This window comes from Eretmochelys imbricata, chromosome 21 (genome assembly GCF_965152235.1).
Source record: "Eretmochelys imbricata isolate rEreImb1 chromosome 21, rEreImb1.hap1, whole genome shotgun sequence".
Lineage (NCBI taxonomy): Eukaryota > Metazoa > Chordata > Testudines > Cheloniidae > Eretmochelys > Eretmochelys imbricata.
The window spans coordinates 6,179,485-6,204,188 of record NC_135592.1 but is presented as its reverse complement, the minus strand read 5'-3'; the positions used below and the strand labels follow the sequence as shown (position 1 = coordinate 6,204,188).

General features: G+C 43.2%; 1 protein-coding gene across 2 annotated transcripts in view; it reads left to right on the top strand.

Moving 5' to 3' along the window:
• Positions 1-24,704, top strand: part of SRGAP2 (SLIT-ROBO Rho GTPase activating protein 2) — a 207,340-nt gene that overhangs the window by 82,174 nt on the left and 100,462 nt on the right. For both annotated transcript variants that reach the window (XM_077839100.1, XM_077839104.1), the window contains exons 3-4: positions 3,569-3,761; positions 23,859-24,021. In XM_077839100.1, the coding sequence (XP_077695226.1) occupies positions 3,569-3,761; positions 23,859-24,021 (356 nt within the window). The remainder of the gene's footprint in view (positions 1-3,568; positions 3,762-23,858; positions 24,022-24,704) is intronic.

Sequence of the window (24,704 nt, the reverse complement as noted above, 5' to 3'; positions counted from 1 at the left end):
TGAAAATCATAACCAATTTGCCAAATGTAAAAAACAAGATATTACAAAATAGGAAGAAAGAGGTATTTTCCTTTCCAAGCATTTGGAGGGAGCATCTACAAGCAATAGATCAGTTAATTAACTAACTTCAAAATCTATTTGATAGGGCCCTCTAAAATTGGGGCATTGAAAAAGGGCAAGATTCTAGATTAGTGGTTCTCAAACTGTGGGTTGGGACCCCAAAATGGGTCGTGACCCTATTTTAATGGGGTTACCAGGGCTGGCGTTAAACTTGGTGGAGCCTGGGGCTGAAGCCAAAGTCTGAACCCCACTGCCAAGGGCTGAAGCCAAATCCCAAGGGCCTCAGCCCTGGGCAGCGGAGCTCAGGCTTTGGCTTCGGTTCTGGGTGGCAGGCCTCAGGCTTTGGTCCCCCTTCCTGGGGACACGTAGTAATTTTTGTTGTCAGAAGGGGGGTCACAGTGCAATGAAGTTTGAGACACCCTGTTCTAGATAGTTCTCGGCATGGTTGTGCTCCTCCCCCGCACCCTGGTAATAGAACTCCTCTTATTAAAAAAAAAAAAAAAAAGCCAAAAACAAACCCACAACTTTCTACTCCACTTTCTAATAGGGATGTGAGTGGTCATACTTCTGTAGTAGAAATTGTTAACGACCCGTTGCATGCCACTGACTTGCTGCATGCATGATGCGTGTGCCATTTTTACTGGGGCACAGATTGGAATCTACTTCGCAGGTGCCTCTGTTACCTATGTGTGTGCTAGCTACAGTTTTTTTACCCTGTTAAAGCTTTAGAGCTTGAGGCAAAGTTCACTGAAATCAATGGGAGTCTTTCCTTAGTTACCACATAGCAACACCACCTGGCTGTATGTGACAATCAGTTTTACTTGAGGGGGGTGGGGGTGGAAGGAGGAGAAATTCGTTAATGGGGTTGGCTTTGCAGGATGTTCTGTGTCAGAATGGCAGACTTCCAAATGAGTACCAGGTTAAGTGGTGCGGAGACTGATTCATTACACCAAGGAAACACTGAATTACGGCACATTCCTTATGGAATGCTCTGTCTGCTCCTCAGTCTGTTGTATAGCTGGCTCACCTTCATTCCTGTATCAGTCTTACCGACAAAGCCATAGATGGAAAAGAGGTCTATTTGCATAGCACGTTAATAAGCTCATCACGCCTACAAAGCCTTGCAAATCCATTACTGCTTTTGTAAATGGGGAGAAAGTGGAATGGGGAAGAAATATAGTGTAGACTGAGTATCAACCATTAAATAATTGCTAGTAAATTTTGTGTTAAGTGTTTTGCTTCCTCCAACCCCTGTAAATCCTGAAATATTACTATCATGTGGAAATGAATGTGCAGCAGGGTATCACAAATTTGCAAGACATATAACATGTAGGATGTGTTTTTGTTTTTCTTAACATTGCCTATGTAGGGTACTCCACAGTTGGCAACATGAATGGTTTCACTGGCCCTTTTCAAGAAGCCCATGGATCATGATCAGTGTGCACTTAAAAGAACACTGTGTGCCTGTCCATTGTAGTGTCCCCTGGCTTGGCTTCTATGGAGCCCTGATGGAAATGGAATCTAACCCTGACTAGAGAACAGATGGCAGTGGTACCTTTCCCAGAGTGTGAACCCCACCCTGTGTTTTGTAGCAGGCCACACTAGGAGAAGGAGGTGTAATTGACACTTCCCTCTGCCTGAAGGAATGAATGTGGCTCAGTGTTTTGACGGCAAATAAATGCACACGACTATAAGCTTGCATATTTGCATGTAATTTTTATTTTCCCTGACAGAGGGATTCAAGATGCATGAGTTCTCCAACCAGAAAAAAGTTAGAGTTGACCAGGTTTGCCCTCATGTAGCAGTTAGGGCAGCTGGGCGGGAGGGGGAGCTATGGGGAATCACACGCTTTAACTTCCCCTTGAACTGTATGTTCCGAACTGCCTTGGATGGTATACTGTCGGGAAAGCAAGGCTTCCAATTTAAACTCTCTTACAAAAGTCAACTCAAATTTGAGAGCCTTAAGTTATCACATAACTTGAAGAAAAAATTAACTAATATCCTGATTTTTGGGGGGGGGGACCAACAACCTGAAACAAAATCCCTTACCACTGCTCCCCCTTTCTCCCTCTATCCCACCCCCCAATTAAAGGTGCATGATCACTTTGGTTGAGAGTTGTCACTGAACTCCATGGAACTGTTTCTTTTTCACACTGCCCTGCTGGTCTTTGTGGTGCATTGGCAGGGTAAATTGGTCAGAGCTGGATCCTGGTATATTTGTCAGTGACAAGAGGACAGATGTGCTCAAGGAGGCAAGCAAAGCTGGTTGCTCTAATGTTTAAGTTTATTAATGTCAGTATGTACTGCCATGAAAAATGGTCTTGTTAGTTTTCTTCAGTGTTTGTTACGTTTTTCAAATGGATCATTCTAGGAATAAGTACTTTCCAACCACAACCGCAAATAAGACCATTATCCTAAAGCTTTGCATCCATGCAATCCACAGGCATAAACAAAGCTGTGCATGTAGAAGAAGACCTGAATGTTAAGTACTTCATTTGTTAAGTTACACTGCTGTTTAAATTCAGTCCTGGAACAACATGTTTTTTCAACACTTAGGAAGAAGCAGCAGCAAATCACCAGTGATGATAGGCAGCTCTAATTAATGTTTGAGCGCCCAGAGATCCTCAGATGAAAGTACATATTTTATTATTTTTCTTGTGTTAATTGCTAGAGTTGGAAGCTAAATATTCTCCTAGTAACTCAGTAACCGCCAATTCTGATATATATATTTTTTTAAAGCAGGGGACTCTGACATCTCTGCTTCACGTTGATTCACTGTGTGAATGTGGGCTACTCATTAACCATTCTGTGTGTCCTTTTCTCCATCAGGAAAATGAGATTAACAACCCATCTCCAAAGGCTTCAGGGGCTGATTTCACATTTGTAAAATGCCTTGAAAATCTTAGATGAAATATGCCATATAAATGCAAACGGGTATTGCTGCTAATAATTCTGCTTCATAAACAGCATTAAAAAACACTTGTACCTGAAAATGCTTATGGATGGCACACATGTACACACACATCACTCGGAGAGATCCTTTTTTAGAAGAAAAAGTGTTACTTTTGGAGGCTTTGTCCAAGTGGAAATGCTGTCTGGCTTCTCCAAACAAGGGTGTTATCAGTTTGGTGGTGCTGTGTTAATAATGGAGGTTGCACATTAACTGCACTTAACTGAATAACCCCAAATTGGTGTCTTTTGGGAATACCCAAAACGCACACAGCTCCTTTGGTTTTCCTCAGGAATAGTCCGTGAAGGAGTTTGATCAAGAGACTTTGTGGAGTGATTTTTGAGGTACAGGGGAAGGGGAGAGATTGTAGTCACCTAAAGGTAATTGTAACCATTTTCTAACTGTGGATACAGTTAATTAGGTGCTTTTGGTGATCTCTTGGTGGGGAGGGAGAGCTATTTTAACCTTCGTTTATTAGGTAACTTCTATCATTTTGGTTTTCCTTTGTTGGGCTTCTGTTTAACACTTGGTATTTCATTTTGTTCTCTCCTTGCTCAGAGATTCGCACGCAACTCATTGAGCAGCTGAAATGCCTCGACCAACAGTGCGAGCTTCGGGTCCAGCTACTTCAGGACTTGCAGGATTTCTTTCGCAAGAAGGCAGAGATTGAGATGGATTATTCAAGGAACTTGGAGAAGTTGGCTGAGAGGTTCCTGGCTAAAACAAGGAGCACTAAAGACCAGCAATTCAAGTAGAGTTGTGCAAAGTTTCTTCTGGAGGCTGGGCATGGGTGTGGGGGTGGGAGGAGAGAGCGGACATATAGCATGTTGGGGGTGGGAGGGGAGGGAATGGGGCACCATGTCCCTTTGTTAGGAACTTAAAAGGAAAATACTTTTTCTCCCAAGTGACCCAGGTGTGTGTTTGAAAAAAGTAGTTTCCCTTTTATGTGGTGTTAGCTGGATTAGCACAACTGTTGCTGGTGGAGTGTAACTCCGAGGGGGAATGGAATGGCGTATTGTGGTAAACAGAGAATAACTTAACGAGGGAGCTGACACACGTGTAAAGTGGAGGGCAGAATCTGAGCTCTTCTCTAGATGTGTTTGGCTTTTATCTTGGCTATTAAGGGAATACTTTTTTCTAATATTATGGATTTATTGTGTTTGCTATATATCTCTTTTTAGTTAAAAATCCATTAAGTAAAACTCCTCAGTTCTGGGGAGTGGGGGGGAGGGGATGGTTAGTATACTCCTAAGAAAACCCTTACTTCTGTAATGCCATCACTTTTGATCCTGGCCTCAGGAAGAAAGTAGCATAAATGGTGGTGAGGTGGAGTTCATGGTACATTTAGATGGAGGGAGGAGATCCAAATTTGTGTGTATGGTAACTAGATACTAAGGTAATGGCAAGTTAAAAAATCATTCAGCTAGAAGATCTGTCAGATAAAAGTATGATTCTCCAATAGATCTTTCATATGATTCAGGTCAGTCTGTAAAAGACTTTTGGCTTCATTGATTCTACCATGATGATGACACCATGAAGTGGGAGGAAACCAGAGAAGATTATTCATTTATATATATTCATTGGGTGTGTAGGGTGTTACATGATGGAAGAAGTGCCCCAAACAAGTGAGTCCCTACCTGGAGAGTTGGTAGTTGGAGACAACGTGTAAAACAGGACAATCCAATACAGTTCTGACCAGATGATTTTAGTTGCTTCTCTAGTGCAGCTTCTGTTTTTAGATCAGGGTTTGTACTATTCCCACTTAATTAAAACATCACTTTCTGGTGCCCTGAATGTTTTGTTGGCTGCTACCTCTTCTCCCTCCCCCCCCGTGTTGTGATGAGTTTGATGCTTGAGTGGGATTACCCAGCATGTGCTGAACTTCGTTTGATGTGACAACCCGCTGATATTTTCCTTTCTGCCCTCGGACAAGAGTGTCTGTTCATCTTATTAACTATTACTTAGGCTAGAGTGTGTATATATATGCACAGTGCTGGAATGCTGGTGGGAGTGTGCACACAAGCTAATACAATGCAGAGAATGCAGAGCAGCTTCAAATTTGGAGACCATCTTGTGGCCAGATCATCAGAACAAGGGAGTCCCTTATCCTGGCTTTCTTGCATGGTGCTGCTGCAGCTGATATCCCAACATGCACAAAGCTTGTCATGTTTTGTTGTCAAGACAGCAGCTGTGGTGGCAACTACAGGCAGAAGGAGCCTTGGGATATGAATCACTTCAGTTTTGGACAGATGAGCCTTTTTTTTTTTTTTTTTGCTGAAGGGATCCATCTGGATCTGCTTCCCCCCCAAAATAGAGTTGGTTTAAATTCTAGCCAAGGTTGGATCACAGCATTATATCTTTCTATTGGGCTTTTTTAATTGCTGTATTTGGGGACACACCTTGTTGGTGCTGGGAGGAGGTGGGGGGAGAGCATTTTTCCTTTTTATACTAGAAAGCTTTCTCTGGAAGCCATTAAATAATCACCCTTTGACTTCCTTTTTTTAATACAGTTTAGATGTAACTCACCTTTTGTTCTCGGCCAAACTGATATTTAATGCAAACATCCTCATTAAAAGACACACTGCATTATATCACCCACAAAGTCTGACCTCTAAGCAGAGCTATTAAACAGAGGTTGCCAGAGAATTCTTCTATGTATTTATAGAACCATAATTGTGCCTTGAAGATTTTTGCTGTCCTTCTTTCCAGCAGCAGTAAAAACTTCTGTGGAACTGAAAACCGTGTGCTCTCTGCAGACACCACTAAAAATGGGCTAAAGTCATTTCTTGAATGGTAATTAATTCTGCTACGTCCTGATTGGACTGTTCTTGTTTTGCCAATGAAATTTGAGAAGATAAATTTATATTAAATGATGGTATAAAGCCTCCCAAAGGAAATGTTCTTGCATTAACAATCTAATGTTGGAAGGGTGTACATTGCTATCCTCTTGTTTGAGTCTTTGATTGGCTCTTTAATATGGGAGTGATTGATAAAAATCCAGCAGGGTCCTAAATGATGCTGCACTGTTTGTTATTCAAAGGTATTAGGCAAAGTATTGCAGAAGGTGGGTTCAATGTATGTGATCTTTACTTAAAGAGCCTAATTTTATATTTCTAATAACACTTCAAAAATAAAGAGCCATTTTGCCTCGTGACAGAAGGATTAAAACGCCCCAGCTAGTGCAGAAAGCAGCCAATCTGAGTTGGACAGGCCATTATTAGCACATAACATCTTCACATGTTTTTGTATTGAGGGCCCATCCTCTTCCAGCTGCAATTCAAGGTGTTCTCAGAAACCTTTAGTTTAGCTTTTCACGTCACATCCTGTAGCCATGCTTAAGGCTGGCTATAGGAATCCTGTTGGTCATTCCTTCTCTCACACTGACTTTTCCAGGCCGGAGCAGAGCATTTTCAGGCGGAAGCCTTCTGGCTTTTTGGAACTTGTGCTCTCTCTGGTAGTTTGTTGGAACCCGTATTTAGCAGTCTTCAGGGCAAAAATTTCATCAGATTTTGGGTTATTTTTCCCCTTTAGTCCTCCAGTGAGGATAATCTAGATATGGATGGTTTTCTGGCCAAAACAGTGAAAATGGTTTTGAAACAACCTGTTCTAGGTAGTTCCCTGTATAGTTTGGTTGGCCATCATTACATCTTGTCGATGTTAATGCAAGCAATACTTCAAAATACTACCTAAGGAAGTAAGCAAATTATTGATCCTGCAGGCTCGGTCACTTAGCTGGTTAATGCACAAAGGTACCATGTTCAAGGCTAGTAGATGGTTGGATGGGATGGGGCGTGGCTAGAGTACCTCATACTGGGGTAGCATCCCAAAGTACTTGGAACTCCAGAGACTAAATCCTGCAGTCATTCCTGGTCCTTGCAAAGCTCACACGTTAGCTTTATCTATTTTACGGTCTACATGATTTAGACCTAGACGTACTGTAATAGCTTAACCTACCACTGAACTGCAGTCACACTCAAACTAGTCAACAGTGCACAGCAGAATCAGGAAAGAAGTTAGTATTGAAAGCATGGTCTCTTGCTGTGGGATGTCCTAGTTAGAATTGTGCAATGTGAAGGAAAGCAAGGAGCTCGGATTTTCGATGATGGTAGGGTCAGGAAATAACATGGCGAGAAAAAAGCCTCAAGTCTCTCCTCAGACACAGCATCTTTCTCTTCAAATCAACTCACTTTAAAATTAACCAATTTTGTTTTTGCATAAAGTTATGTACAGATGCAACTTATGGCTTTCAGTGGGGCCTGGCATTTTTACACTATTCCTTAGGTTTGCTGGGTGAGGCACAGTGAACTGAAATGACTTCTCTGAGGTCACATACCATAGTGACTCATTTGGCTCTGTGTGGATTAGCAGCCGGGACTTGAATCCCAATCCTTTGCTGTAACTACTGGCCACGTGGTGTCCTAGTCCTTGTATATGGTTAAGAGGGAGGGCAATATGGGTTTAGGTTAGCCACTTACCAACTGTTAGTCTTTTGAGGCCCAGGAGGATGCTTGGATCTTTAAAAGCTTGAGATGTACTTCCTGCCCAAACCTTATAGTCTTAATTAGATGTAGACTAAATGGATGACACGCCCATCGTTTTTCAGATAAGGGAATAAGTTTAACATGATACAGAAATGTTAAAGAAATTATTTTTGAAGGGCTTCACAGAAGTATTTTGAAGAAGCATTCCTGATGCATTGGGAGGAGGAGGCTGCTCTGGATGTATAGGGCAGCATGGAAGAAGATGTGAAAATGAGAATGGAAGAAGGCTACCAAGGAAGACACTAGAAAGCTGACAGGCTCACAAAGGAATTGATATGGAGACTTAAAAGAAACAACAATAACAGGAGTGGGCCTTGAAGGGAGGGCAGAAACATGAGGCCAGTGGAGTCGGCAAGGGGAAATCCATTCAAGAATTTGAATGTAGAGAATCAATCAGAGCGGCAAAGAAGATGCAGCTTTACCAGCGGTGTTTTGAATGGACTGAATTCTGATATTTGTGCCATCATCTTAGTTGTCTGTGTAGTCTTGCTTTGTACAAGCAGTGCTTCCAGGGTCAAGAGTGAAATGTCTCCATGTAGCCATATTTTGTTGCAGCACTGCCATGTTACATTGCACATCATTCAATAGCAATATGTGATATAAATGTCCTTATGTTATGGGGGAGGAGTCTGTCCTGTTGGACAAATTTAGAAAAATGGTAAATCTAAATGAGGCAGAAGCTTGAATGAGTGTTGTTCATGAGAGACAGATGTTGTCATCTTCCCTCCGAGAAGGCCCCTTTCACCTTGTTTCAAGCACTGAATACACCTGTAGTTAATATTTAATGGAATGTTATTGTGATTCAGCCGTTTGAGTGACTGCTTTGTGGTTACAGCCTTGCTAGTTGTGGTTGAGTTGAAAGCATAATTAACTGTCACAAACACTATTCTCTTCTAAACTGTGGAGATGGAATTAAGCCAAAAGTTTTTTTTTACAGATGTTTCAAGTCCTGTTCAAACCTAAACCTTCCTAAAAGACTATCTGAGCAAATCCAACTGTCAGACTTCTGTCCCGGTGGATTTCCATGGTATTGCAAAATGACTTTCCAGAACACACAACCATGTGGCAACTCTGTAATTGAGAGGCCAGAAACCTAAATATACACAATAATAACACGTTCCTTCATATAACATGGTAATTATGTCACAAGATGCCATGTTGTTCTATGGCAGGTTACCATGTCACTTGCAGTTGTCACTGGCAATTTTTAGATGGCCTAACAAACTTCTAGAGGAGGAAATTTGTCAGGCAGTTACCCTATAATTTGCATGAACTTTCATAATCAAAAGCTACCATGTAATTGCCAAGTTACTGTACATGGGTTCATGTAATGGAATGCTGTTAAGAGCAGCAGGCCCCAAGTTTCAGCCTTGAAATTGAAATGATTTGGCCACCACTCTCTCTGCTGTATGAAAACAGAGCAGTAGACATGGGCACTGTGAGGTGCAGACTTGTGTGTGTTGTGTTGTGTTTTTGTATTGGGTTTATTTTTGTTAGGCATGGCCTCATCAAGAGCTTGGGTTTGCGGCAGCTACACTCTTCCTTTTAGGGATATTTTGAAACCTAGATTACTGGCTGCCGACAATAGCTATGAATAGATAGTGGTGGATTGAAACGGGTTGTGTATGTGTTTGCACAATATTATATAACCACCTTCACTGGAGCATCTGAGTGGTTTACCAAGGTGGGTGACTGCTGTCCCCATTTTACAGCTTGGGAAACCGAGGCACAGATTGACTTAACCAAGATAGCGCATGAGTTGATGACAGAATGAGAACTTGGATTTCACTTGCTTTTAACCACTAGGCCATATCTTCTGGAGCTATCAACTTCGACCTTTTTTTTTTTTTTAAAGGGAACTTTCAGGTAGAGAAGACTGAATAGTGAGAATATTTCTATCGGAGGTACTTATTTGGTGAGCACTTTTTTAGTACCCCTTGCTAGATGCATGCATTGCAGCAGATGTTGCCGTGACTGATCTTCAGTCTTGAGGTTCCTTAAAAGAAGCATGACAAAACACTGAGTGTAGCTTCTACCAGCTACTGAGGGTTCATCCAACCACCGTAGGAGTTCTCAGACCCTCAGCCCACACCTTTCAGTCTAACAATCAAAATTCTGGATCTTCTGTGATTTGATCTGCCCGTTCATCCACAGTAGCAAATACCATGAAGAAGATATAAATAGCATTGCAAATGTTCCGTGATTTTCTTAAAGGAAGAAATTAAAAAAAAAAAAAGACTAAGCAAATATAAGACTGCAGACTATTTTAAGAGAGGATTATAAAATAGCTTTAGAGAACCAGGATAATCTTGGGAAGTAGGATGCCGAGTATCAACTGTCAACTGCAGAATAGAGGAATGGCCAGGACATGCCAGCATGAAATTCAGATGACTTTCTGGCAGCCTATGCATTGAAGCAGAGGATGCAGAATAAGTCTGGCAGTCTTCAGGCTGAGCATTTGTAAACAGCAGATGTTCATAACTGGAATCTTTGGAAGGCGGGTTGGAAAGCAAGGGTATATGTCAGTGCTCGAAATTCTTTGAATTTACAACGAGCATGAGCAGTGTCAGGAAGGCTTTCTTAAGATATTGATTTGAATCAGCAGTTTACAGAGAAACATAATTTTAGGTCTTCAGAAGTTACTAATTTTAAGGGGAGGAGAATGCAGGTTTTCGGGTGGATTTGGTAACATTTTGTCTGATGAATACACTATTAAATAGCGTCAAACCAAAATGGATTTTATTAAATAATAAACATAGTGATATTTTGTCCTTTTAAATGTTTTCCTTTGGAAATTGGGAATCACATCTTTTTGATTGCTCACCCTGGTTGCACTGACCTACTCAGCAGTCTTGTCTGCACTTGGAAAGTTAAGACACATCATTCTCCACCAGTGGAGACTTGTGTAGACACAGGGAGTTTGCAGATGGTATTTCACCACTGTATCATCTGTCCTTGCCCTGTGTAGGGCTAGATGATGCAGTCATGCTTCAGGAGGTTTGTCTAGACTAAATCTTCTATCATTGTGACCACCAGTGCAGCTGCACATGTGAAGAACTATGGAACCCAATTTTCCTGGTAGAAATTCAGCTTTTGTCAGTTTCTAGCCCTGATAGGTCATAAACTAGACTTCAAAATGTCATAATTCTAATGTCTACTGTGATAAAATTCCTCCTCTACCTTGGTGGGTCTTGCAGTTACTGGCGGATTTGCTCGCCTTGGAGCTTCATGGCAGCCCTCAGTTTGGCCGTTTTCGTGAACCCACAGTCCAGGTAGACTCCTCCTGTGTCTGACCAGGAGTTGGGAGGTTTGGGGGGAACCCAGGCCCGCCCTCTATTCCAGGTTCCAGCCCAGGGCCCTGTGGAATGCAGCTGACTAGAGTGCCTCCTGGAGCAGCTGTGCAACTCCCTGGGTTACTTCCCCATGGCCTCCTCCCAACACCTTTTTTATCCTCACCATAGGACCTTCCTCCTGGTGTCTGATAATGCTTGTACTCCTCAGTCCTCCAACAGTATGCGGTCTCAGTCTCAGCTCCTAGCGCCTCTTGCTCCCAGCTCCTTACCTGTGCACCACAAACTGAAGTGAGCTCCTTTTTAAAACCCAGGTGCCCTGATTAGCCTTCCTTAATTGATTCTAGCAGCTGCTTGATTGGCTGCAGGTGTTCTAATCAGCCTGTCTTAATTGTCTCCAGAAGGTTCTTGATTGTTCCAGAACCTTCCCTGTTACCTTACCCAGGGAAAAGGGACCGACTTAACCTGGGGCTAATATATCTGCCTCTATTACTCTCCTGTAGCCATCCAGCCCGACCCTGTCACACTACCTTGTTTCTCACCTCTGCCTTCGACACCATGATTTTAGCAGCCACTATGCAGAAGTGTGAGTAACGCTGAATACCATGTAAACGAAGTTCTAAGGTCTGAAGATGGTCGAGCATTAGTTTTAGATCTCATGATTCAAGAGATGATAGCTGCTACGTAATGTTGGAATGGATATGAGATGGGGAATTAGTAAGATCGTAATCATGATGCTGTGACTTGAAAAATCTATCACTTACTAGGTCTATAAGCATGCTATATATACAACTGGATAGCTGATTCCCATATTCCCCTGGGGGGGGGGAGGGGGGAGAATACAATTTCTAGCCTGAATTGTATATGATATCAGACTTTAAAAAAGTCCCTGATCCTTCAGTCCATCAGTACTATGGTTCTGGCACTGGTCCAAGACTACACTTCGTTACACTGACCCATGGTCCAAAGTAACTTCCATTCCTTGGAAATGTTTTGTCTTCAGCAGGCTCTGTAGTTCCATGTGATATGCATGAAGCACTTGGTTCTTGTGTCGCCAGCCTCTCAGGGATGAAATATTATTCTCCATCTCCACTCCCACAGAAAACAAAAGTCCCTTTTAATACTGAGTACCAATCTAAATTAAAGGGAAGCTGTGAATGTTTGGGATTTCACGTGACCTATTGTTTTCTTTAATTTCTTCCTTTCTGTCTGTTTGCAAATGCTGTACAACTGTGGAAAAGGAGGAGGTTCCAAAACAAAGGTTTCCAAGTCGTTTTCTCTTGATTAACAAAGGAAAACCTTGGATGAGCAGAGTTCTACTCAGCGATGGGTGCTGGAGACTGAAACATTTCCACTTACAGAAAAGACTTTTCCTTCAAGGAGGCATTCAAAACGCCTGGTCTTAAGGGGGAAATGCTGGCAATGCCTTGCCTGCACTAGGAATCCTACTGCTGGCCAAGATTCAATGATTGTACCAGTATTAGCAATGGTACAAACATTTAGGAAATCAAGTCTAGTGTAGACAAGGACTCAGTGGCTAATGAGGCCACATGACCTGTTAGTGAAGCCTATATTTAAGGCTATCTTTTTAAGGTGACAAGTAAAATATGTTTTAAAAAATTTGAGCTTGTTCTTTTTTTGCTTTTTATGATGTATAAAGTCCAAGCCACTGTTTGTTTTCAGCACTGTCCCTCTTGAGCCCCTATTTCTATCATGACAACAGAAAATTTGCTTACTAATAAAGTTGAAGAGCAGTTGGAGAAGTTCTGCACTCCCAGAGGTGAAATCCCAGGGCAGTGTTCATTTAAACGCTAAATCTTTCAGAGGCTTATATTGATTGCAAAGCTGTTCCCTGGTGCCAAGTTCATTCTCCCTTGGATGTTGTTCCCTGACCTCCCCTTTGTTTCCTCACTCAGACATAGCCCTGTAGTTTAGCACCTCCTTTAAGAGAAGGCTATTTTCTGCTCCAGGGCTGGGCTGGGGAATACCTTGGAGCATCACCTCACTTCATGAACAGCACCTGTCCCTTGCGCATGATTTCAGTAGAAGGGCCAAACGGTCTGTTGGTCCACAATATCCTTGGACAGATGTCATGTGGATGGGCAATTTAATCCAAAGTCCTTTAAGTTACTAGTCTTTAGCTCTGCTCTGGTGACAGACAAAAAACTTTAGTGAAAATTGCAGGACTTTACAAAGACAGCGCTAGAAAAAAATCCACGTGCCTTAAGAAACCATTACTTTGGTAAGGTTTTTTTAATCTGTGCACAGCCTCCCTCTCCCCCTGTTTCTCCCCACAAATGCTGAGATCCAGTCCAGCTAAGGCTCACCTAAATCAGCTCCCTAGATCTACCATTGTCGTAGCACAGGCTTTAAACAAGGAGAGAGGTTTGTTTCAAGCCCTGGATCTGACTTTTGGGAGAGTTTGGATCTGGGCTGAATCAGCATCCTCCATGTGAATCAGCATCCTCTAAACTTTGGGCGAAGTTCAGATCCAAACTTTGCAGTTTGGGCTTATGTCTAGTTTAAATTAATTCAAACAGATCACCCATTGAAGCAATGCTGTCAAACCTAGAGGACTGGCTGGGAGTCCATCCAACTTTTACACTTCCATCTCCTTCGTGGGTGACCTGAAATCAGAAACAGAATAAAATATGCCAGCCCCTCTGAGAACTGCAGTGAGCAAGAATAGCTGCAATTCTGCCTGTGGTTATGGCTAGAAATTGTATTTTTAACTTCCCGTCTTCAGGAACGGTTGTGTTGTGTTGCTTTGCTGTATGCTGTGAAAACAGCTGCCACATTCTACCCCAGAGACGGCTGCAGTTCAGAGGTGGCTGAAGTAATTTGCATGTGTGTATAGCTTTTATTATCAGGGAGCACATAAAATAAAAAAAACAAACCACCACCTCACCCTTCATTTATCTTTCCCTCTGCATTTTCCAATGCATCCTGTCTTTCCTGTCTGTCTCCTCTTGATTGTAATCTCTTCGGTGTAGGGATTGCCTTTACCTTTTCTCTTTTACTCGTGCCGAGCACATTGTCACTGCCAACCAAATAATGAATCACGTTTATTTGTAAAGAGGTTGGAGTGAGAGGTAATAGACTTGTATAAATGCAAGATGGTACTACCTTAACGAGGTACTGAAGGGGTTAGCGGAGCCCACAGACAGAAATGAAAGGAATTAAAAAAAAAAAAATCAGTTGGGGCATTGCTGTGTGGTGGCTATTAGAAGCTGAGATTCGGGTGTGGCACTTCTGCACAGACTTGAAGGTGACAATTCCAATTAGAATCCTGTGGTGTTTGAGATGATTTTTTCCTGCAAGACTGCCTTTCATGTGTGACCCCATGCAGTGTCAACATGCTGTCTGGCGCCATTAGACACGAGCAGTTTTAGTCGCCAAACTTTCATGGGCCCTTGGTATTTCTGCTATGCACCTTCTTAGAATAGCTTCAGGGGTTACAGTGCAGCAGTTTGGACAGCTGGGAATTGTCCATTTAACTTTTTAATCTCTTATGATGGCCAAAGTCTGTGCCTTGTTTTATTTAAAAAACAAAGCACATCTATCATGCTGCACTCTGGCCTCCTGCATAGATTTTTGTCTGCAGCTACGTACTTTGACAGCTCTCGCAAACTAAGCGCACCTTGAGACTGGGTTAGTATGTGAATAGGAGACATTCAGGGAACAACCAGGTGCTAGTGATTCAATAGGTGACAGTTTTGCCTCCGCAGTTCTCCATGCTCTTTGTTCTTAGAAATACCATATTTTAGATCAGTTGTAAAATCGAGCTACTGATCATTTATCCCTTTGTTCCAAACTGTTCAGTAGTTGGTAGGATGGCCACTGTGGTAGGTGAGTGTGAGCGATAGTAGGAAAACTGGGGTGATGGAAGTGGGAAGGAAGAAACGTTTCTAGTGGGTGAGGAGACCCAATGTGCAGGCTGGCTAGCAGGCTTTACGCAACGGTAGCTGTGCTGGCTGAGCGGGGAGGGTTGGCAGCCCTGAACTGGCCTATGTGAGAAGAGTGAAGAAGTGAACTGGAAAAGAAGCAACAGATCCTCTTCAGGTTTCAGAGTAGCAGCCGTGTTAGTCTGTATCCGCAAAAAGAAAAGGAGTACTTGTGGCACCTTAGAGACTAACAAATTTATTTGAGCATAAGCTTTCGTGAGCGGTTGTTCAAATAAATTTGTTAATCTCTAAGGTGCCACAAGTACTCCTTTTCTTTTTGCAGATCCTCCTCAGGAATTAGACAGGGTTTCTAGTGGTTAGAGCAGGAAACTGCAAGTCATTAAAATATGGGTTTTATTCCTGGCCCTTCCACTACCTTAAGTGAGTGGTTTTATCTTTGTCAGCCTCAGCTTCCCCATCTTTTAAAGAGGGATATTAATCAAGTTTTGAGATCTTTATCAGGAAGACACGGTATAGATAGATATAGAAAGTATTGTTGTCACTTAATGGTGATCTTACAAATCCTTGCAATTAATTTGACTTCTAGTTTCTGTGTGTGAAGCTGTCCGCACAAGCTCTTTCACAAGTTGACTTATGGAATATGTGGCTTTTACAGCAATTTTAACCCTAACTTTTCATTAGTCTGCTTGCAATCCTTTCGTTCATTGAGTTATGGACTAGAGATAGCGTCTCTTGTCCCATGAAAGTTGAAAGTACGTTTTACCAGACCCAGGGCCACCTTTAGAGAAAGGGTTTTTTAGCTTAGTAAAATATGGCATTAAGCTTTTCTCTTGTGGTGAAAGCTTTTATCTGAGGCTGGAATGGGAAAGGGCAGGATGCAGAACTACTCCTTGTGTGTCCTGGAAGGATAGATGGCAGCGTATTCACACATAGTCCATATAGACAAGCTTCTGTTACCAATTAATTCCTCGGTTTATTAACAAACCAAACAATGATTAACCACACAACAAATGCAGATTTCAGGTTATCTGGGGCAGTACAGTAGGAAGCGCTAATTTTATATAGGTTAATACCTAGCAGTTGCAACTTTCTTCAGCACCGCATTGTGATGATTCTATCTGCTTTTGTCTGCCAGCAGTATGTACCGTGTAGTACAAAAACTACAAAGCCGAATACTCCTCAATAAAATAATCTCTGCTCTCGCCCTTGATTTTTTTTTTAAATCAAAGCAGCAGGAGCCCAGAATCAATAGCCCAGAATATCTCCAGCCCCCTTCCTTACACTCCAGACCTTGAAACAATCCAGATCACAAGCTTCAGTCATTTCCTGTGGTATGTTTTTAAGGGTAAGAAACAAACATCCAGATCAGCTGCTTTGAAACTATTCTTCTGTTTAAAACTTAACTACTTTGTGTTGTCGAGCCAAACCTTGCTACTATGGGTAGCACAATGGAAGCCTACGGAGGCTTGTTTTAGTATTAATCATGTTTGTTACAGTAGTGCTTAAGGACTGATTGTTATTGGAGCCCCATTATTCCAGGCACTGTACAAACAGAACAGTAGATTTTTTTTCCTGATCTGACAAACATACAATCTAAATTGACAGGGTAGGGGAAGCATCAAGTTATTTCCATGTTTGCAGGGTTTTTGTTCAATTTGGGATTGTTTTTTGTGTGTGGATAAACTAAATGGGAGTGAGGGGGACAGGGCAGCTGGGCAGGGGAGGGGAGGATAAAAGGGGCAGTTGTGGAGTGAAACTGAAGTGAAGAATCGGAGGGAGAGGATTGGAGCAAACAGGCCATCAGCACAGGCTAGAGAAAGTCCCAGATCAAAATTGTAGCAAGCTCTCAATGTTCAGAGGTCCCTGCTTTGGCTGCTTTTCCTCCCACTGGCTGGAGTCTCTGGCTGGTTTCTTTCTGCATGTCTTAGGAACACCAGCAAGAAATCTTTTTGCTGTGGGGAGGTTGCTATCCATCTAATGAAGGATATGCACTGTGTTTGTGGGGACTGAATCTTAGTCTTGCAGAGAGATGAAGTCTGATCTAATTTTACTTCAGTTACTGCTTGACAACTCTTGCATCTCTGGTGTAAAGCCAAAGCTCATCTTGATCTAATAAAAATCACTTTACCAGGATCTCCATATGCACATGTTTAACAGACCAGGTATGTCTATAAAATATTTATATTCAGAAAAATTTGTGCTGGTTTTTGCAGGCGAATGCGATTTGTCTGAGTATTGAATAAAAGGTCACCAAATATCCATGTATCTATCTGTCCTTTGTCTATTTTGCTAGATATGTAACTGGTGTGTTAGTTTTTCTATCACCACAATCTCCCATATGTTTTTTACCATTCCTCAGTGATTGGGCGATTTTTCTTTTTCCAATGTGAGATTTCCGGTAGCTGAAGAGCTACTAGCAGATGACAGATGAACTATTCATTTTCTTTTATGTGACTGTTTCCACTAGGAACCCCTAGGAGGATTACCAACAATAAGCACCCAACAATTGGTGATATTTGGTAGTAATTTTAATTCTTTGTGAATGTTTAATCTTGCTTTTAAACATGAGTGCATTATTTCATTATAAACCCCTATTCAATTATGCTCATGTCACTCTTATCTCCCCCCCCCCCCACACACACACACTTTCAGACTTTGAACACTTTCAGATTTTGTTCAAAGGCCTGGGTGAGGGTGGTGTAGCTGTTTCTATGTTAGAGAAACTGTGGAGTGTGAAATCTGAAGGCTTTTCTTCTCAATCAGAACAGACCCTGTAGTGCCTCTTGATCACACAAAGAAGGATAATTTGACAAATGCATTCCAAACCATACTGCTGTACTTCTAGAACAGCCTGTCAGTGAACCAGTGAGATTGGCTCTTTTGCCAAACTTTTCTGTGATCTTTAACACACACAGTCCTATCAAATGCCTTTCTAGTTTTCTGCCTGAAGATCAGTTTAATTTTGACATGTTGGAAAGAAAAACTTGATATGGATTTTTCTTTGTTTTAGTAGAGATGAGCTTTTCAGGCAATTTCGCCACTGTTTGACACATTCTTGCCATAGCCTGGCTTTTTAGAATATTTTAAATTGTCTCTTCCAAGAATTACACAACATAGGAAAAAAGAACACATGTAAACAAATGATAAACAGATTTAAGGGAAATTAAGTATTCCAGCCAAGCTAACCAGCCTAGTCTCCACCAACCCAAAACAGTGCTGCGGAATCCATCAGGTACTGTAGAAAATCACTGCTTAGCTCTTGGCTTGCATTCTGAAATGGTTCTTAAAACCTTTTACTTAAATGATGCAACTTGTCACTTCTATTGTCTCTGCAGTGAGGCAAGGATGTTGTCCTCATTTTGTTGTGTTGCCACTAAAAATTAGTCTTTTTTTGTACTCTCATTCTTTATTGAGCAAGGCGCGAAAGTCAGCCGTAGAACATGAAAAAAGAAAATAGAAAATTCCAAGGTGGGATCATGCAGCCCCCTGATAAATTGTGGAGGTGTGTTTACTCTATTGGTCACAGTAGGCTTAAATGCAATGGAAGTATGTATAACAGTATCTCAGAAATGCATATAGTGGCTGTACCTTCTCTCTCCCAGTGGGTTATTGATTGGAAATAAAACAAACAAAAAAAAAAACCCCTAAAGTAATGCTTTATAAAATGACATATGTAGTAAAACAGAATCTTTAAAAGCAGATGCCATACTGAATCTTCACTTAAATATAAGTATTTGCACAGTGGATAAAGTTAGTCTTTGAGGCTATTAATGCGCTTTGCAAGAAAACAGCCAAGTGACTTTTTTTAAACCAGATTCTCTCCTGACTTATGTCCACATGCAACCACACTGATTTAATTATGTATAAGTCAAGGTAGTTATCTGACTCTTGATAAAGCCTTGGGGTATGTCTACACTGCAAAATTAGGTCGAATTTATAGAAGTTTATTTTTAGAAAGCGATTTTATACAGTCAATTGTGTGTCCCCACTAAGCGCAATAAATTGATGGAGTGCGTCCAAAGTACTGAGGGTAGTGTCAACGATCGGAGTGTTGCACTGTGGGTAGCTATCCCGCAGTTCCTGCAACCGCCCATTGGAATTCTGAGTTAAGCTCCCAATGACTGATGGGGCAAAAACATTGTCGCAGGTGGTTTTGGGTACATGTAGCCAGTTGCCCCTCCCTCTGTGAAAGCAACGGCAGACAATCGTTTTACGCCCTTTTTCCATGCGGGCGCCATACTGCTTTCGGCAGACAGTGCAATAGGTCTGCAAACGGTCGTCATTGAACAACCGCTTCTGCTGTCACTCTGCTCTCCTGATGCTATGAATCCACCTCGCAGGTCATCTATATGATCGTCATAATCCACCACTTCTGCTGCCACTCTGCTCACCTGGTGGCCCGCTTCCGCTGCAACTCTGCTCGGCTGCTCTTGTCTCACCAGACCTCAGCAAGCATGCAGACAGCTCAGCTGTTGTGTCCTGGCAGCAGATGGTGCAGTAGGGCTGCAAAACTGGCCATCCAACCACTGCTGCCCCTGCAACTCTGCTGTCCTGCAGACGCCATACCATGGCAAGCATGGAGCCTGCTCAGATCACCGCGGCAGTTATGAGCATTGTAAACATCTCGCTCATCTTGCAGTATATGCAGAACCAGAACTTGCAAAAGCAGGTGAGGAGGCGATGGCAGCGCGGTGACGAGAGTGATGAGGACATGGACACAGACTACTCTCAAAGCACGGGCCCCGGCAATTTAGCCATCCCGGTGGCAGTGGGGCAGGCTCATGCCATAGAGCGCCGATTCTGGGCCTGGGAAACAAGCATAGACTGGTGGGACCGCACAGTGGTGCAGGTCTGGGATGATTCCCAGTGGCTGTGAAACTTTCGCATGCATAAGGGCACTTTCATGGAACTTTGTGACTTGCTTCCCCTGCCCTGAAGTGCAACAATACCAAGATGAGAGCAGCCCTCACAGTTCACAAGCAAGTGGCGATAGCCCTCTGGAAGCTTGCAATGCCAGACAGATACCAGTCAGTCAGGAATCAATTTGGAGTGGGCAAATCTACTGTGGGGGCTGCTGTGATGCAAGTAGCCAACTCAATCACTGAACTGCTGATATCAAGGGTAGTGACTCTGGAAATGTGCAGGTCCTAGTGGATAGTTTACTGCAATGGGATTCCCTAACTGTGGTGGGGCGATGGACGTTTAAAAGCACGCTGGCGCACTTTACTGACTCGGTTGGACCTCAGTGAAACCAATATTCCCATTGTTGTTACTGCTTGCTGTGTGTTCCACAGTCTCTGTGAGAGTAAGGGTGAGATGTTTATGGCGGGGTGGGAAGTTGAGGCAAATCACCTGGCCACTGATTACGCGCAGCCAGACACCAGGGTGGTTAGAAGAGCACAGCAGGGCGCGCTGTGTATCAGAGAAGCTTTGAAAACCACTTTCATGGCTGACCAGGCTACTGTACGACAGTTCTATGTGTTTCTCCCTGATGAAAACCTGCCTCCTTGGTTCACTCTACTTCCCTGTAAGCCAACCGCCCTCCCCTCCCCGCTTCGATCACCGCTTGCAGAGGCAATAAAGTCATTGTTTCAAATTGATGCATTCTTTATTAATTCATCATACAAATAGGGGGATAACTGCCAAGGTAGTCTGGGAGGGGTGGGGGAGGAGGGAAGGACAAGGCCACACTGCACTTCAAAACTTATTGAATGCCAGCCTTCTGTTGCTTGGGCAGTCCTCTGGGGTGATGTGGTTGGGTGCCTGGAGCCACCCCCCCGCATTCTTGGGCATCTGGGTGAGGAGGCTATGGAACTTGGGGAGGAGGGCGGTTGGTTACACAGGGGCTGCAGTGGTGGTCTGTGCCTTTCCTGCATCTCAACCATACGCCAGAACATATCAGTTTCATTCTCCAGTAGGCTCAGCATTGTATCCTGCCTCCTCTCCTCTTGATCCCACCACCTTTCCTCTTGATTTCACCACCCCTCCTGTTGTTCCCACCATCTGTCCTCTCGCGCGTCCCTCCTGTCCTCGCGTTCATTTTTTGCTTTCCTGGACTCTGCCGTTGTCTGCCTCCACGCATTCTGCTGGGCTCTTTCAGTTCGGGTGGACTGCATGAGCTCAGAACATTTCATTGTGAGTGTTTTTTTTCCATCTTTATCTGCGCTAGCCTCTGGGACGGAGATGCTAGTCACAGTGTTGAGACATTTACAGCTGCGGGAGGAAAAAAAACACATGGGCCATTTAAAAGGAGGGACTGATGTTTTTGGTTTAAGGTGCAGCACAAACCCAACTAACCCCCGCTCCCCCCCCCCCCCCGCCAATTCTCTGGGATGATTGCTTCACCCCTGCCCCCCACTGCATGGCTAACAGTGGGGATGATTTCTTTTCCGCCACAGGCAAACAGCCCAGCAGGAATGGCCACCTCTGAATGTTCTCTTCATAAAATTCCCCTATTTCAACCAGGTGACCATGAATTATATCACTCTCCTGAGGATAACACACAGAGATAAAGAACGGATGTTGCTTGAATGCCAGCAAACACCCTGACCACACACTGCTATGCTTTCTTATGCAGTGATTCTAGACTACGTGCTACTGGCCTGCTGTGGTAGCGTCCTACCATGGAGGACACAGTAAGGCTGCCCTCCACAGAAACCTTCTGCAAAGGCTTTGGGAGTACCTCCAGGACAGCTTCATTGAGATGTCCCTGGAGGATTTCCGCTCCATTCCCAGACACATTAACAGACTTTTTCCAGTAGCTGTACTGGCCACAAATGCATCTCAAGTCTTCAGGGCAAATTTGTAATTAAACATGCTTGCTTTTAAACAGTGTATTTTATTTACAAAGGTACATTCAGCAGAGGTGCCTTCTCCACCTTCAAGGTCTGGGAGCCTGGGTTGGGAGGGTACAGTCACCAGGGTGATGAACAGTTCCTGGCTGTCGGAGAATGGTTTCTCTGCTTACGCTATCTTCAACCTCATCGTCCTCATCCCCAAAATCCTCATCCCAGTTGCGTGAGACTCCCTTGCAGGAGTCCACGTACAGGTGTGGGGTAGTTGTAGGGGCGACCCCTAGAATTTCATGCAGCTCATCATAGAAGAGGCATGTCTGGGGCTCTGACCCCGAGTGGGCATTTGCCTCTTGAGTTTTTTGATAGGCTTGCCTGAGCTCCTTAAGTTTCACACGGCACTGTGTGGGTCCCTGTGATAGCCTCTGTCCTTCATGCCCGTGGACATTTTTTTTCAAATACTTTGGCTTTTCATCTTTTGGAATGGAGTTCTGATAGCATGGATTTGTCTCCCCATACAGCAGTCAGATCCAGTACTTCCCGTTTGGTCCATGCTGGAGCTCTTCTGCGATTCTGGGACTCTGTAGTCACCTCTGCTGATGAGATCTGCATGGTCACCTGTGCTGATCAGCTTGCCACGCTGGCCAAACAGGAAATGAAATTCAAAAGTTCGTGGGGCTTTTCCTGTATACCTGGCCAGCGCATCAGAGTTGAGTGCTGTCCAGAGCGGTCACAATGGAGCACAGTGGGATAGCTCCCAGAGGCCAATACTGTCGAATTGCGTCCACACTAACCCAAATTCGACCCGGCGATGTCTGTTGAAGCGCTAATCCCCTCATCGGGGAGGAGTACAGAAATCGTTTTTAAGAGCCCATTAAGTCGACAACAATGGCTTCATTGTGTGGATGGGTGCAGGGTTAAATTGATCTAATACTGCTAAATTCGACCTAAACTCGTAGTGTAGACCAGGGCTTGGTTGTACATTAAGTTAATATCTTGTAAAATACGTATAAATATTGAATTCATACTACAAACCATTTCATTTACCAAAATAAAAAGTCATACAACATAGGGTAAATCAGCTTTATTTTAACACTATCCAAATTCTCATGGGGAGAGATGGGTTAAGAAAATATGTTTCAGGGTTTTGGGGGGTCTTGTATTTCAGTGTATTGGCTTAGAGGAGATCCTTAAGTTTAGACACTTTAGGGAGAAAGAGTGGGGGAGGAGTGTAACTTTGCTGAAGATTCAGCTACAAATAGTGGGGAAAAAAAACACTTGAAATGCAGTTCCTCATGCTGAAATTGAAGAATATACGATTTGCTCTCTAGTTAGTAGTTCCAGAAATTGGAGTGGGCTGTAGGACAGAGCAAACACGTGTGTGAGGGATGGGAAGGAGGCGATCAAAGAAGCAGCATGTGCTGTATCTCCGAATCACTGTAAACCAGGCATAACATGTTCTGCTCTCTGCTTCTGGAAATAAAGATTCAGTCAGAAGATGATTTGTCCAGGTGAGGGCAGTGACCTGGGAGGTGCTGAATTCTTTGTTGAATTAGGGTAAGGTAAGCAATAATCATTCACTGTTCTGTGCAACCAGCTTGGCTTTGTTACAGTACTATGAGAGGCTTTAGACTTCCTCAATACAGAATCGGTCCAGAACACGTTTTTTTATTAAAATGAAAGTTTACTAGTGCAAAAGCGTCATTATATTCTGTGGCTTTTTTTCTATGTTCATGCTAGGGACAGACCTATGCTAGTTTACTGAACACTTGAAACATTATTGTTGCTGCTAGGGTTCTTGTACAGGTCACCTGACCATCATGGGCAGAGGACTTACTCTCTTTGGGTGAGAAGCATGTTAGACCTGGGTAAGCGCTGCTGAAGAGGAACACACCTGTTGAATGTGTATAAGAAAACTCTCTCTACCCACATTTGTCAGAGGATGTGCTGCTTGAATCTGGCTGCTGGCTACTAGCAGCTTTGTGTAAACTTTGTGCAGTAGGTAGCATTACTCTGATGCCAATGTGGATGGTGCCTAAAGCACTGGGTATTTGAAATCTGCTTACACTGTAGACCAGAAACGTGTCTATGGATAAAGCTTGCACAGTCCCTTAGTCTGTAGCGCTCTCTCTCCCTGTTACGGGTATCAAAATTCACACACACCTTTTAGAAGACACAATTCTTGGGAGCTACATATGGTATGTTACAGTAGCCACACTTCTGGTGTGGAACCTACAGGATATCTGTTCAACTGAATGATTTCAGCCTGCTTGACCTAAAGTCCTGTCCCGCCCATTGTTTCCATTTTGCATTCCCTACAGGAAGGATCAGAATGTCCTGTCTCCAGTCAACTGTTGGAATCTCCTCTTAAACCAGGTGAAGCGAGAGAGCAGGGACCACACGACCCTGAGTGACATCTACCTGAACAATATCATCCCTCGGTTTGTCCAAGTCAGCGAAGACTCTGGGCGACTCTTCAAGAAGGTAACAGCATACTGCAGCACCCACGTTTCCTTTGACCCTGTAGAAAACAAAACTTCAGGTGTCTTTTCTGCTGTGACTAGCTGGTTTGCTATCCTGTCTGCAGCTCTCAAATCTATTTTCATCGTACACAATTGTACTCTGACCTCCTGTGATCGTTGTGGCTTGAGGATTCTCGTAAAAGGAATCTGTCAGTTATTTAGTTTAGTCTGGTGATTGGTCTCAGTACAAGGGTAATGGAGTGCAGTTTAGTGGCTTGTGATATGCTGGAGGTCAGGCTAGATGATCTGCTGGTCTCCTCTGACCTTATACTTAATGGACTTGTCTACACAGTAGGTTAGTATATAACAAGTCACAGTGTGAATCTGCAGCACACCAGTTCGCTGAGCACAAAATTGCCATGTGGACAGAGGTACAGGTCAATGAAGGTCTTAGTGTGTGGCCTGAGGCCCTGACTAAGGTTCATAGATCCAAAATAGGGCATGACTCTCCTTTTTACCGACTTAAAACACGCATGAAGAATTACATATACCCTGCTTTAAAACTAATCTCTTAACTTCAATAACAAGAATAAGCTGCCAACACTCGTATTACAGCCTTCCAATAATAAACCTGTGTCTGCAAAGGAGAGAGTTCTGTTAAACCTATTTTGGATTTTCATTTTGCCAAATGATGAAGAAAACCAT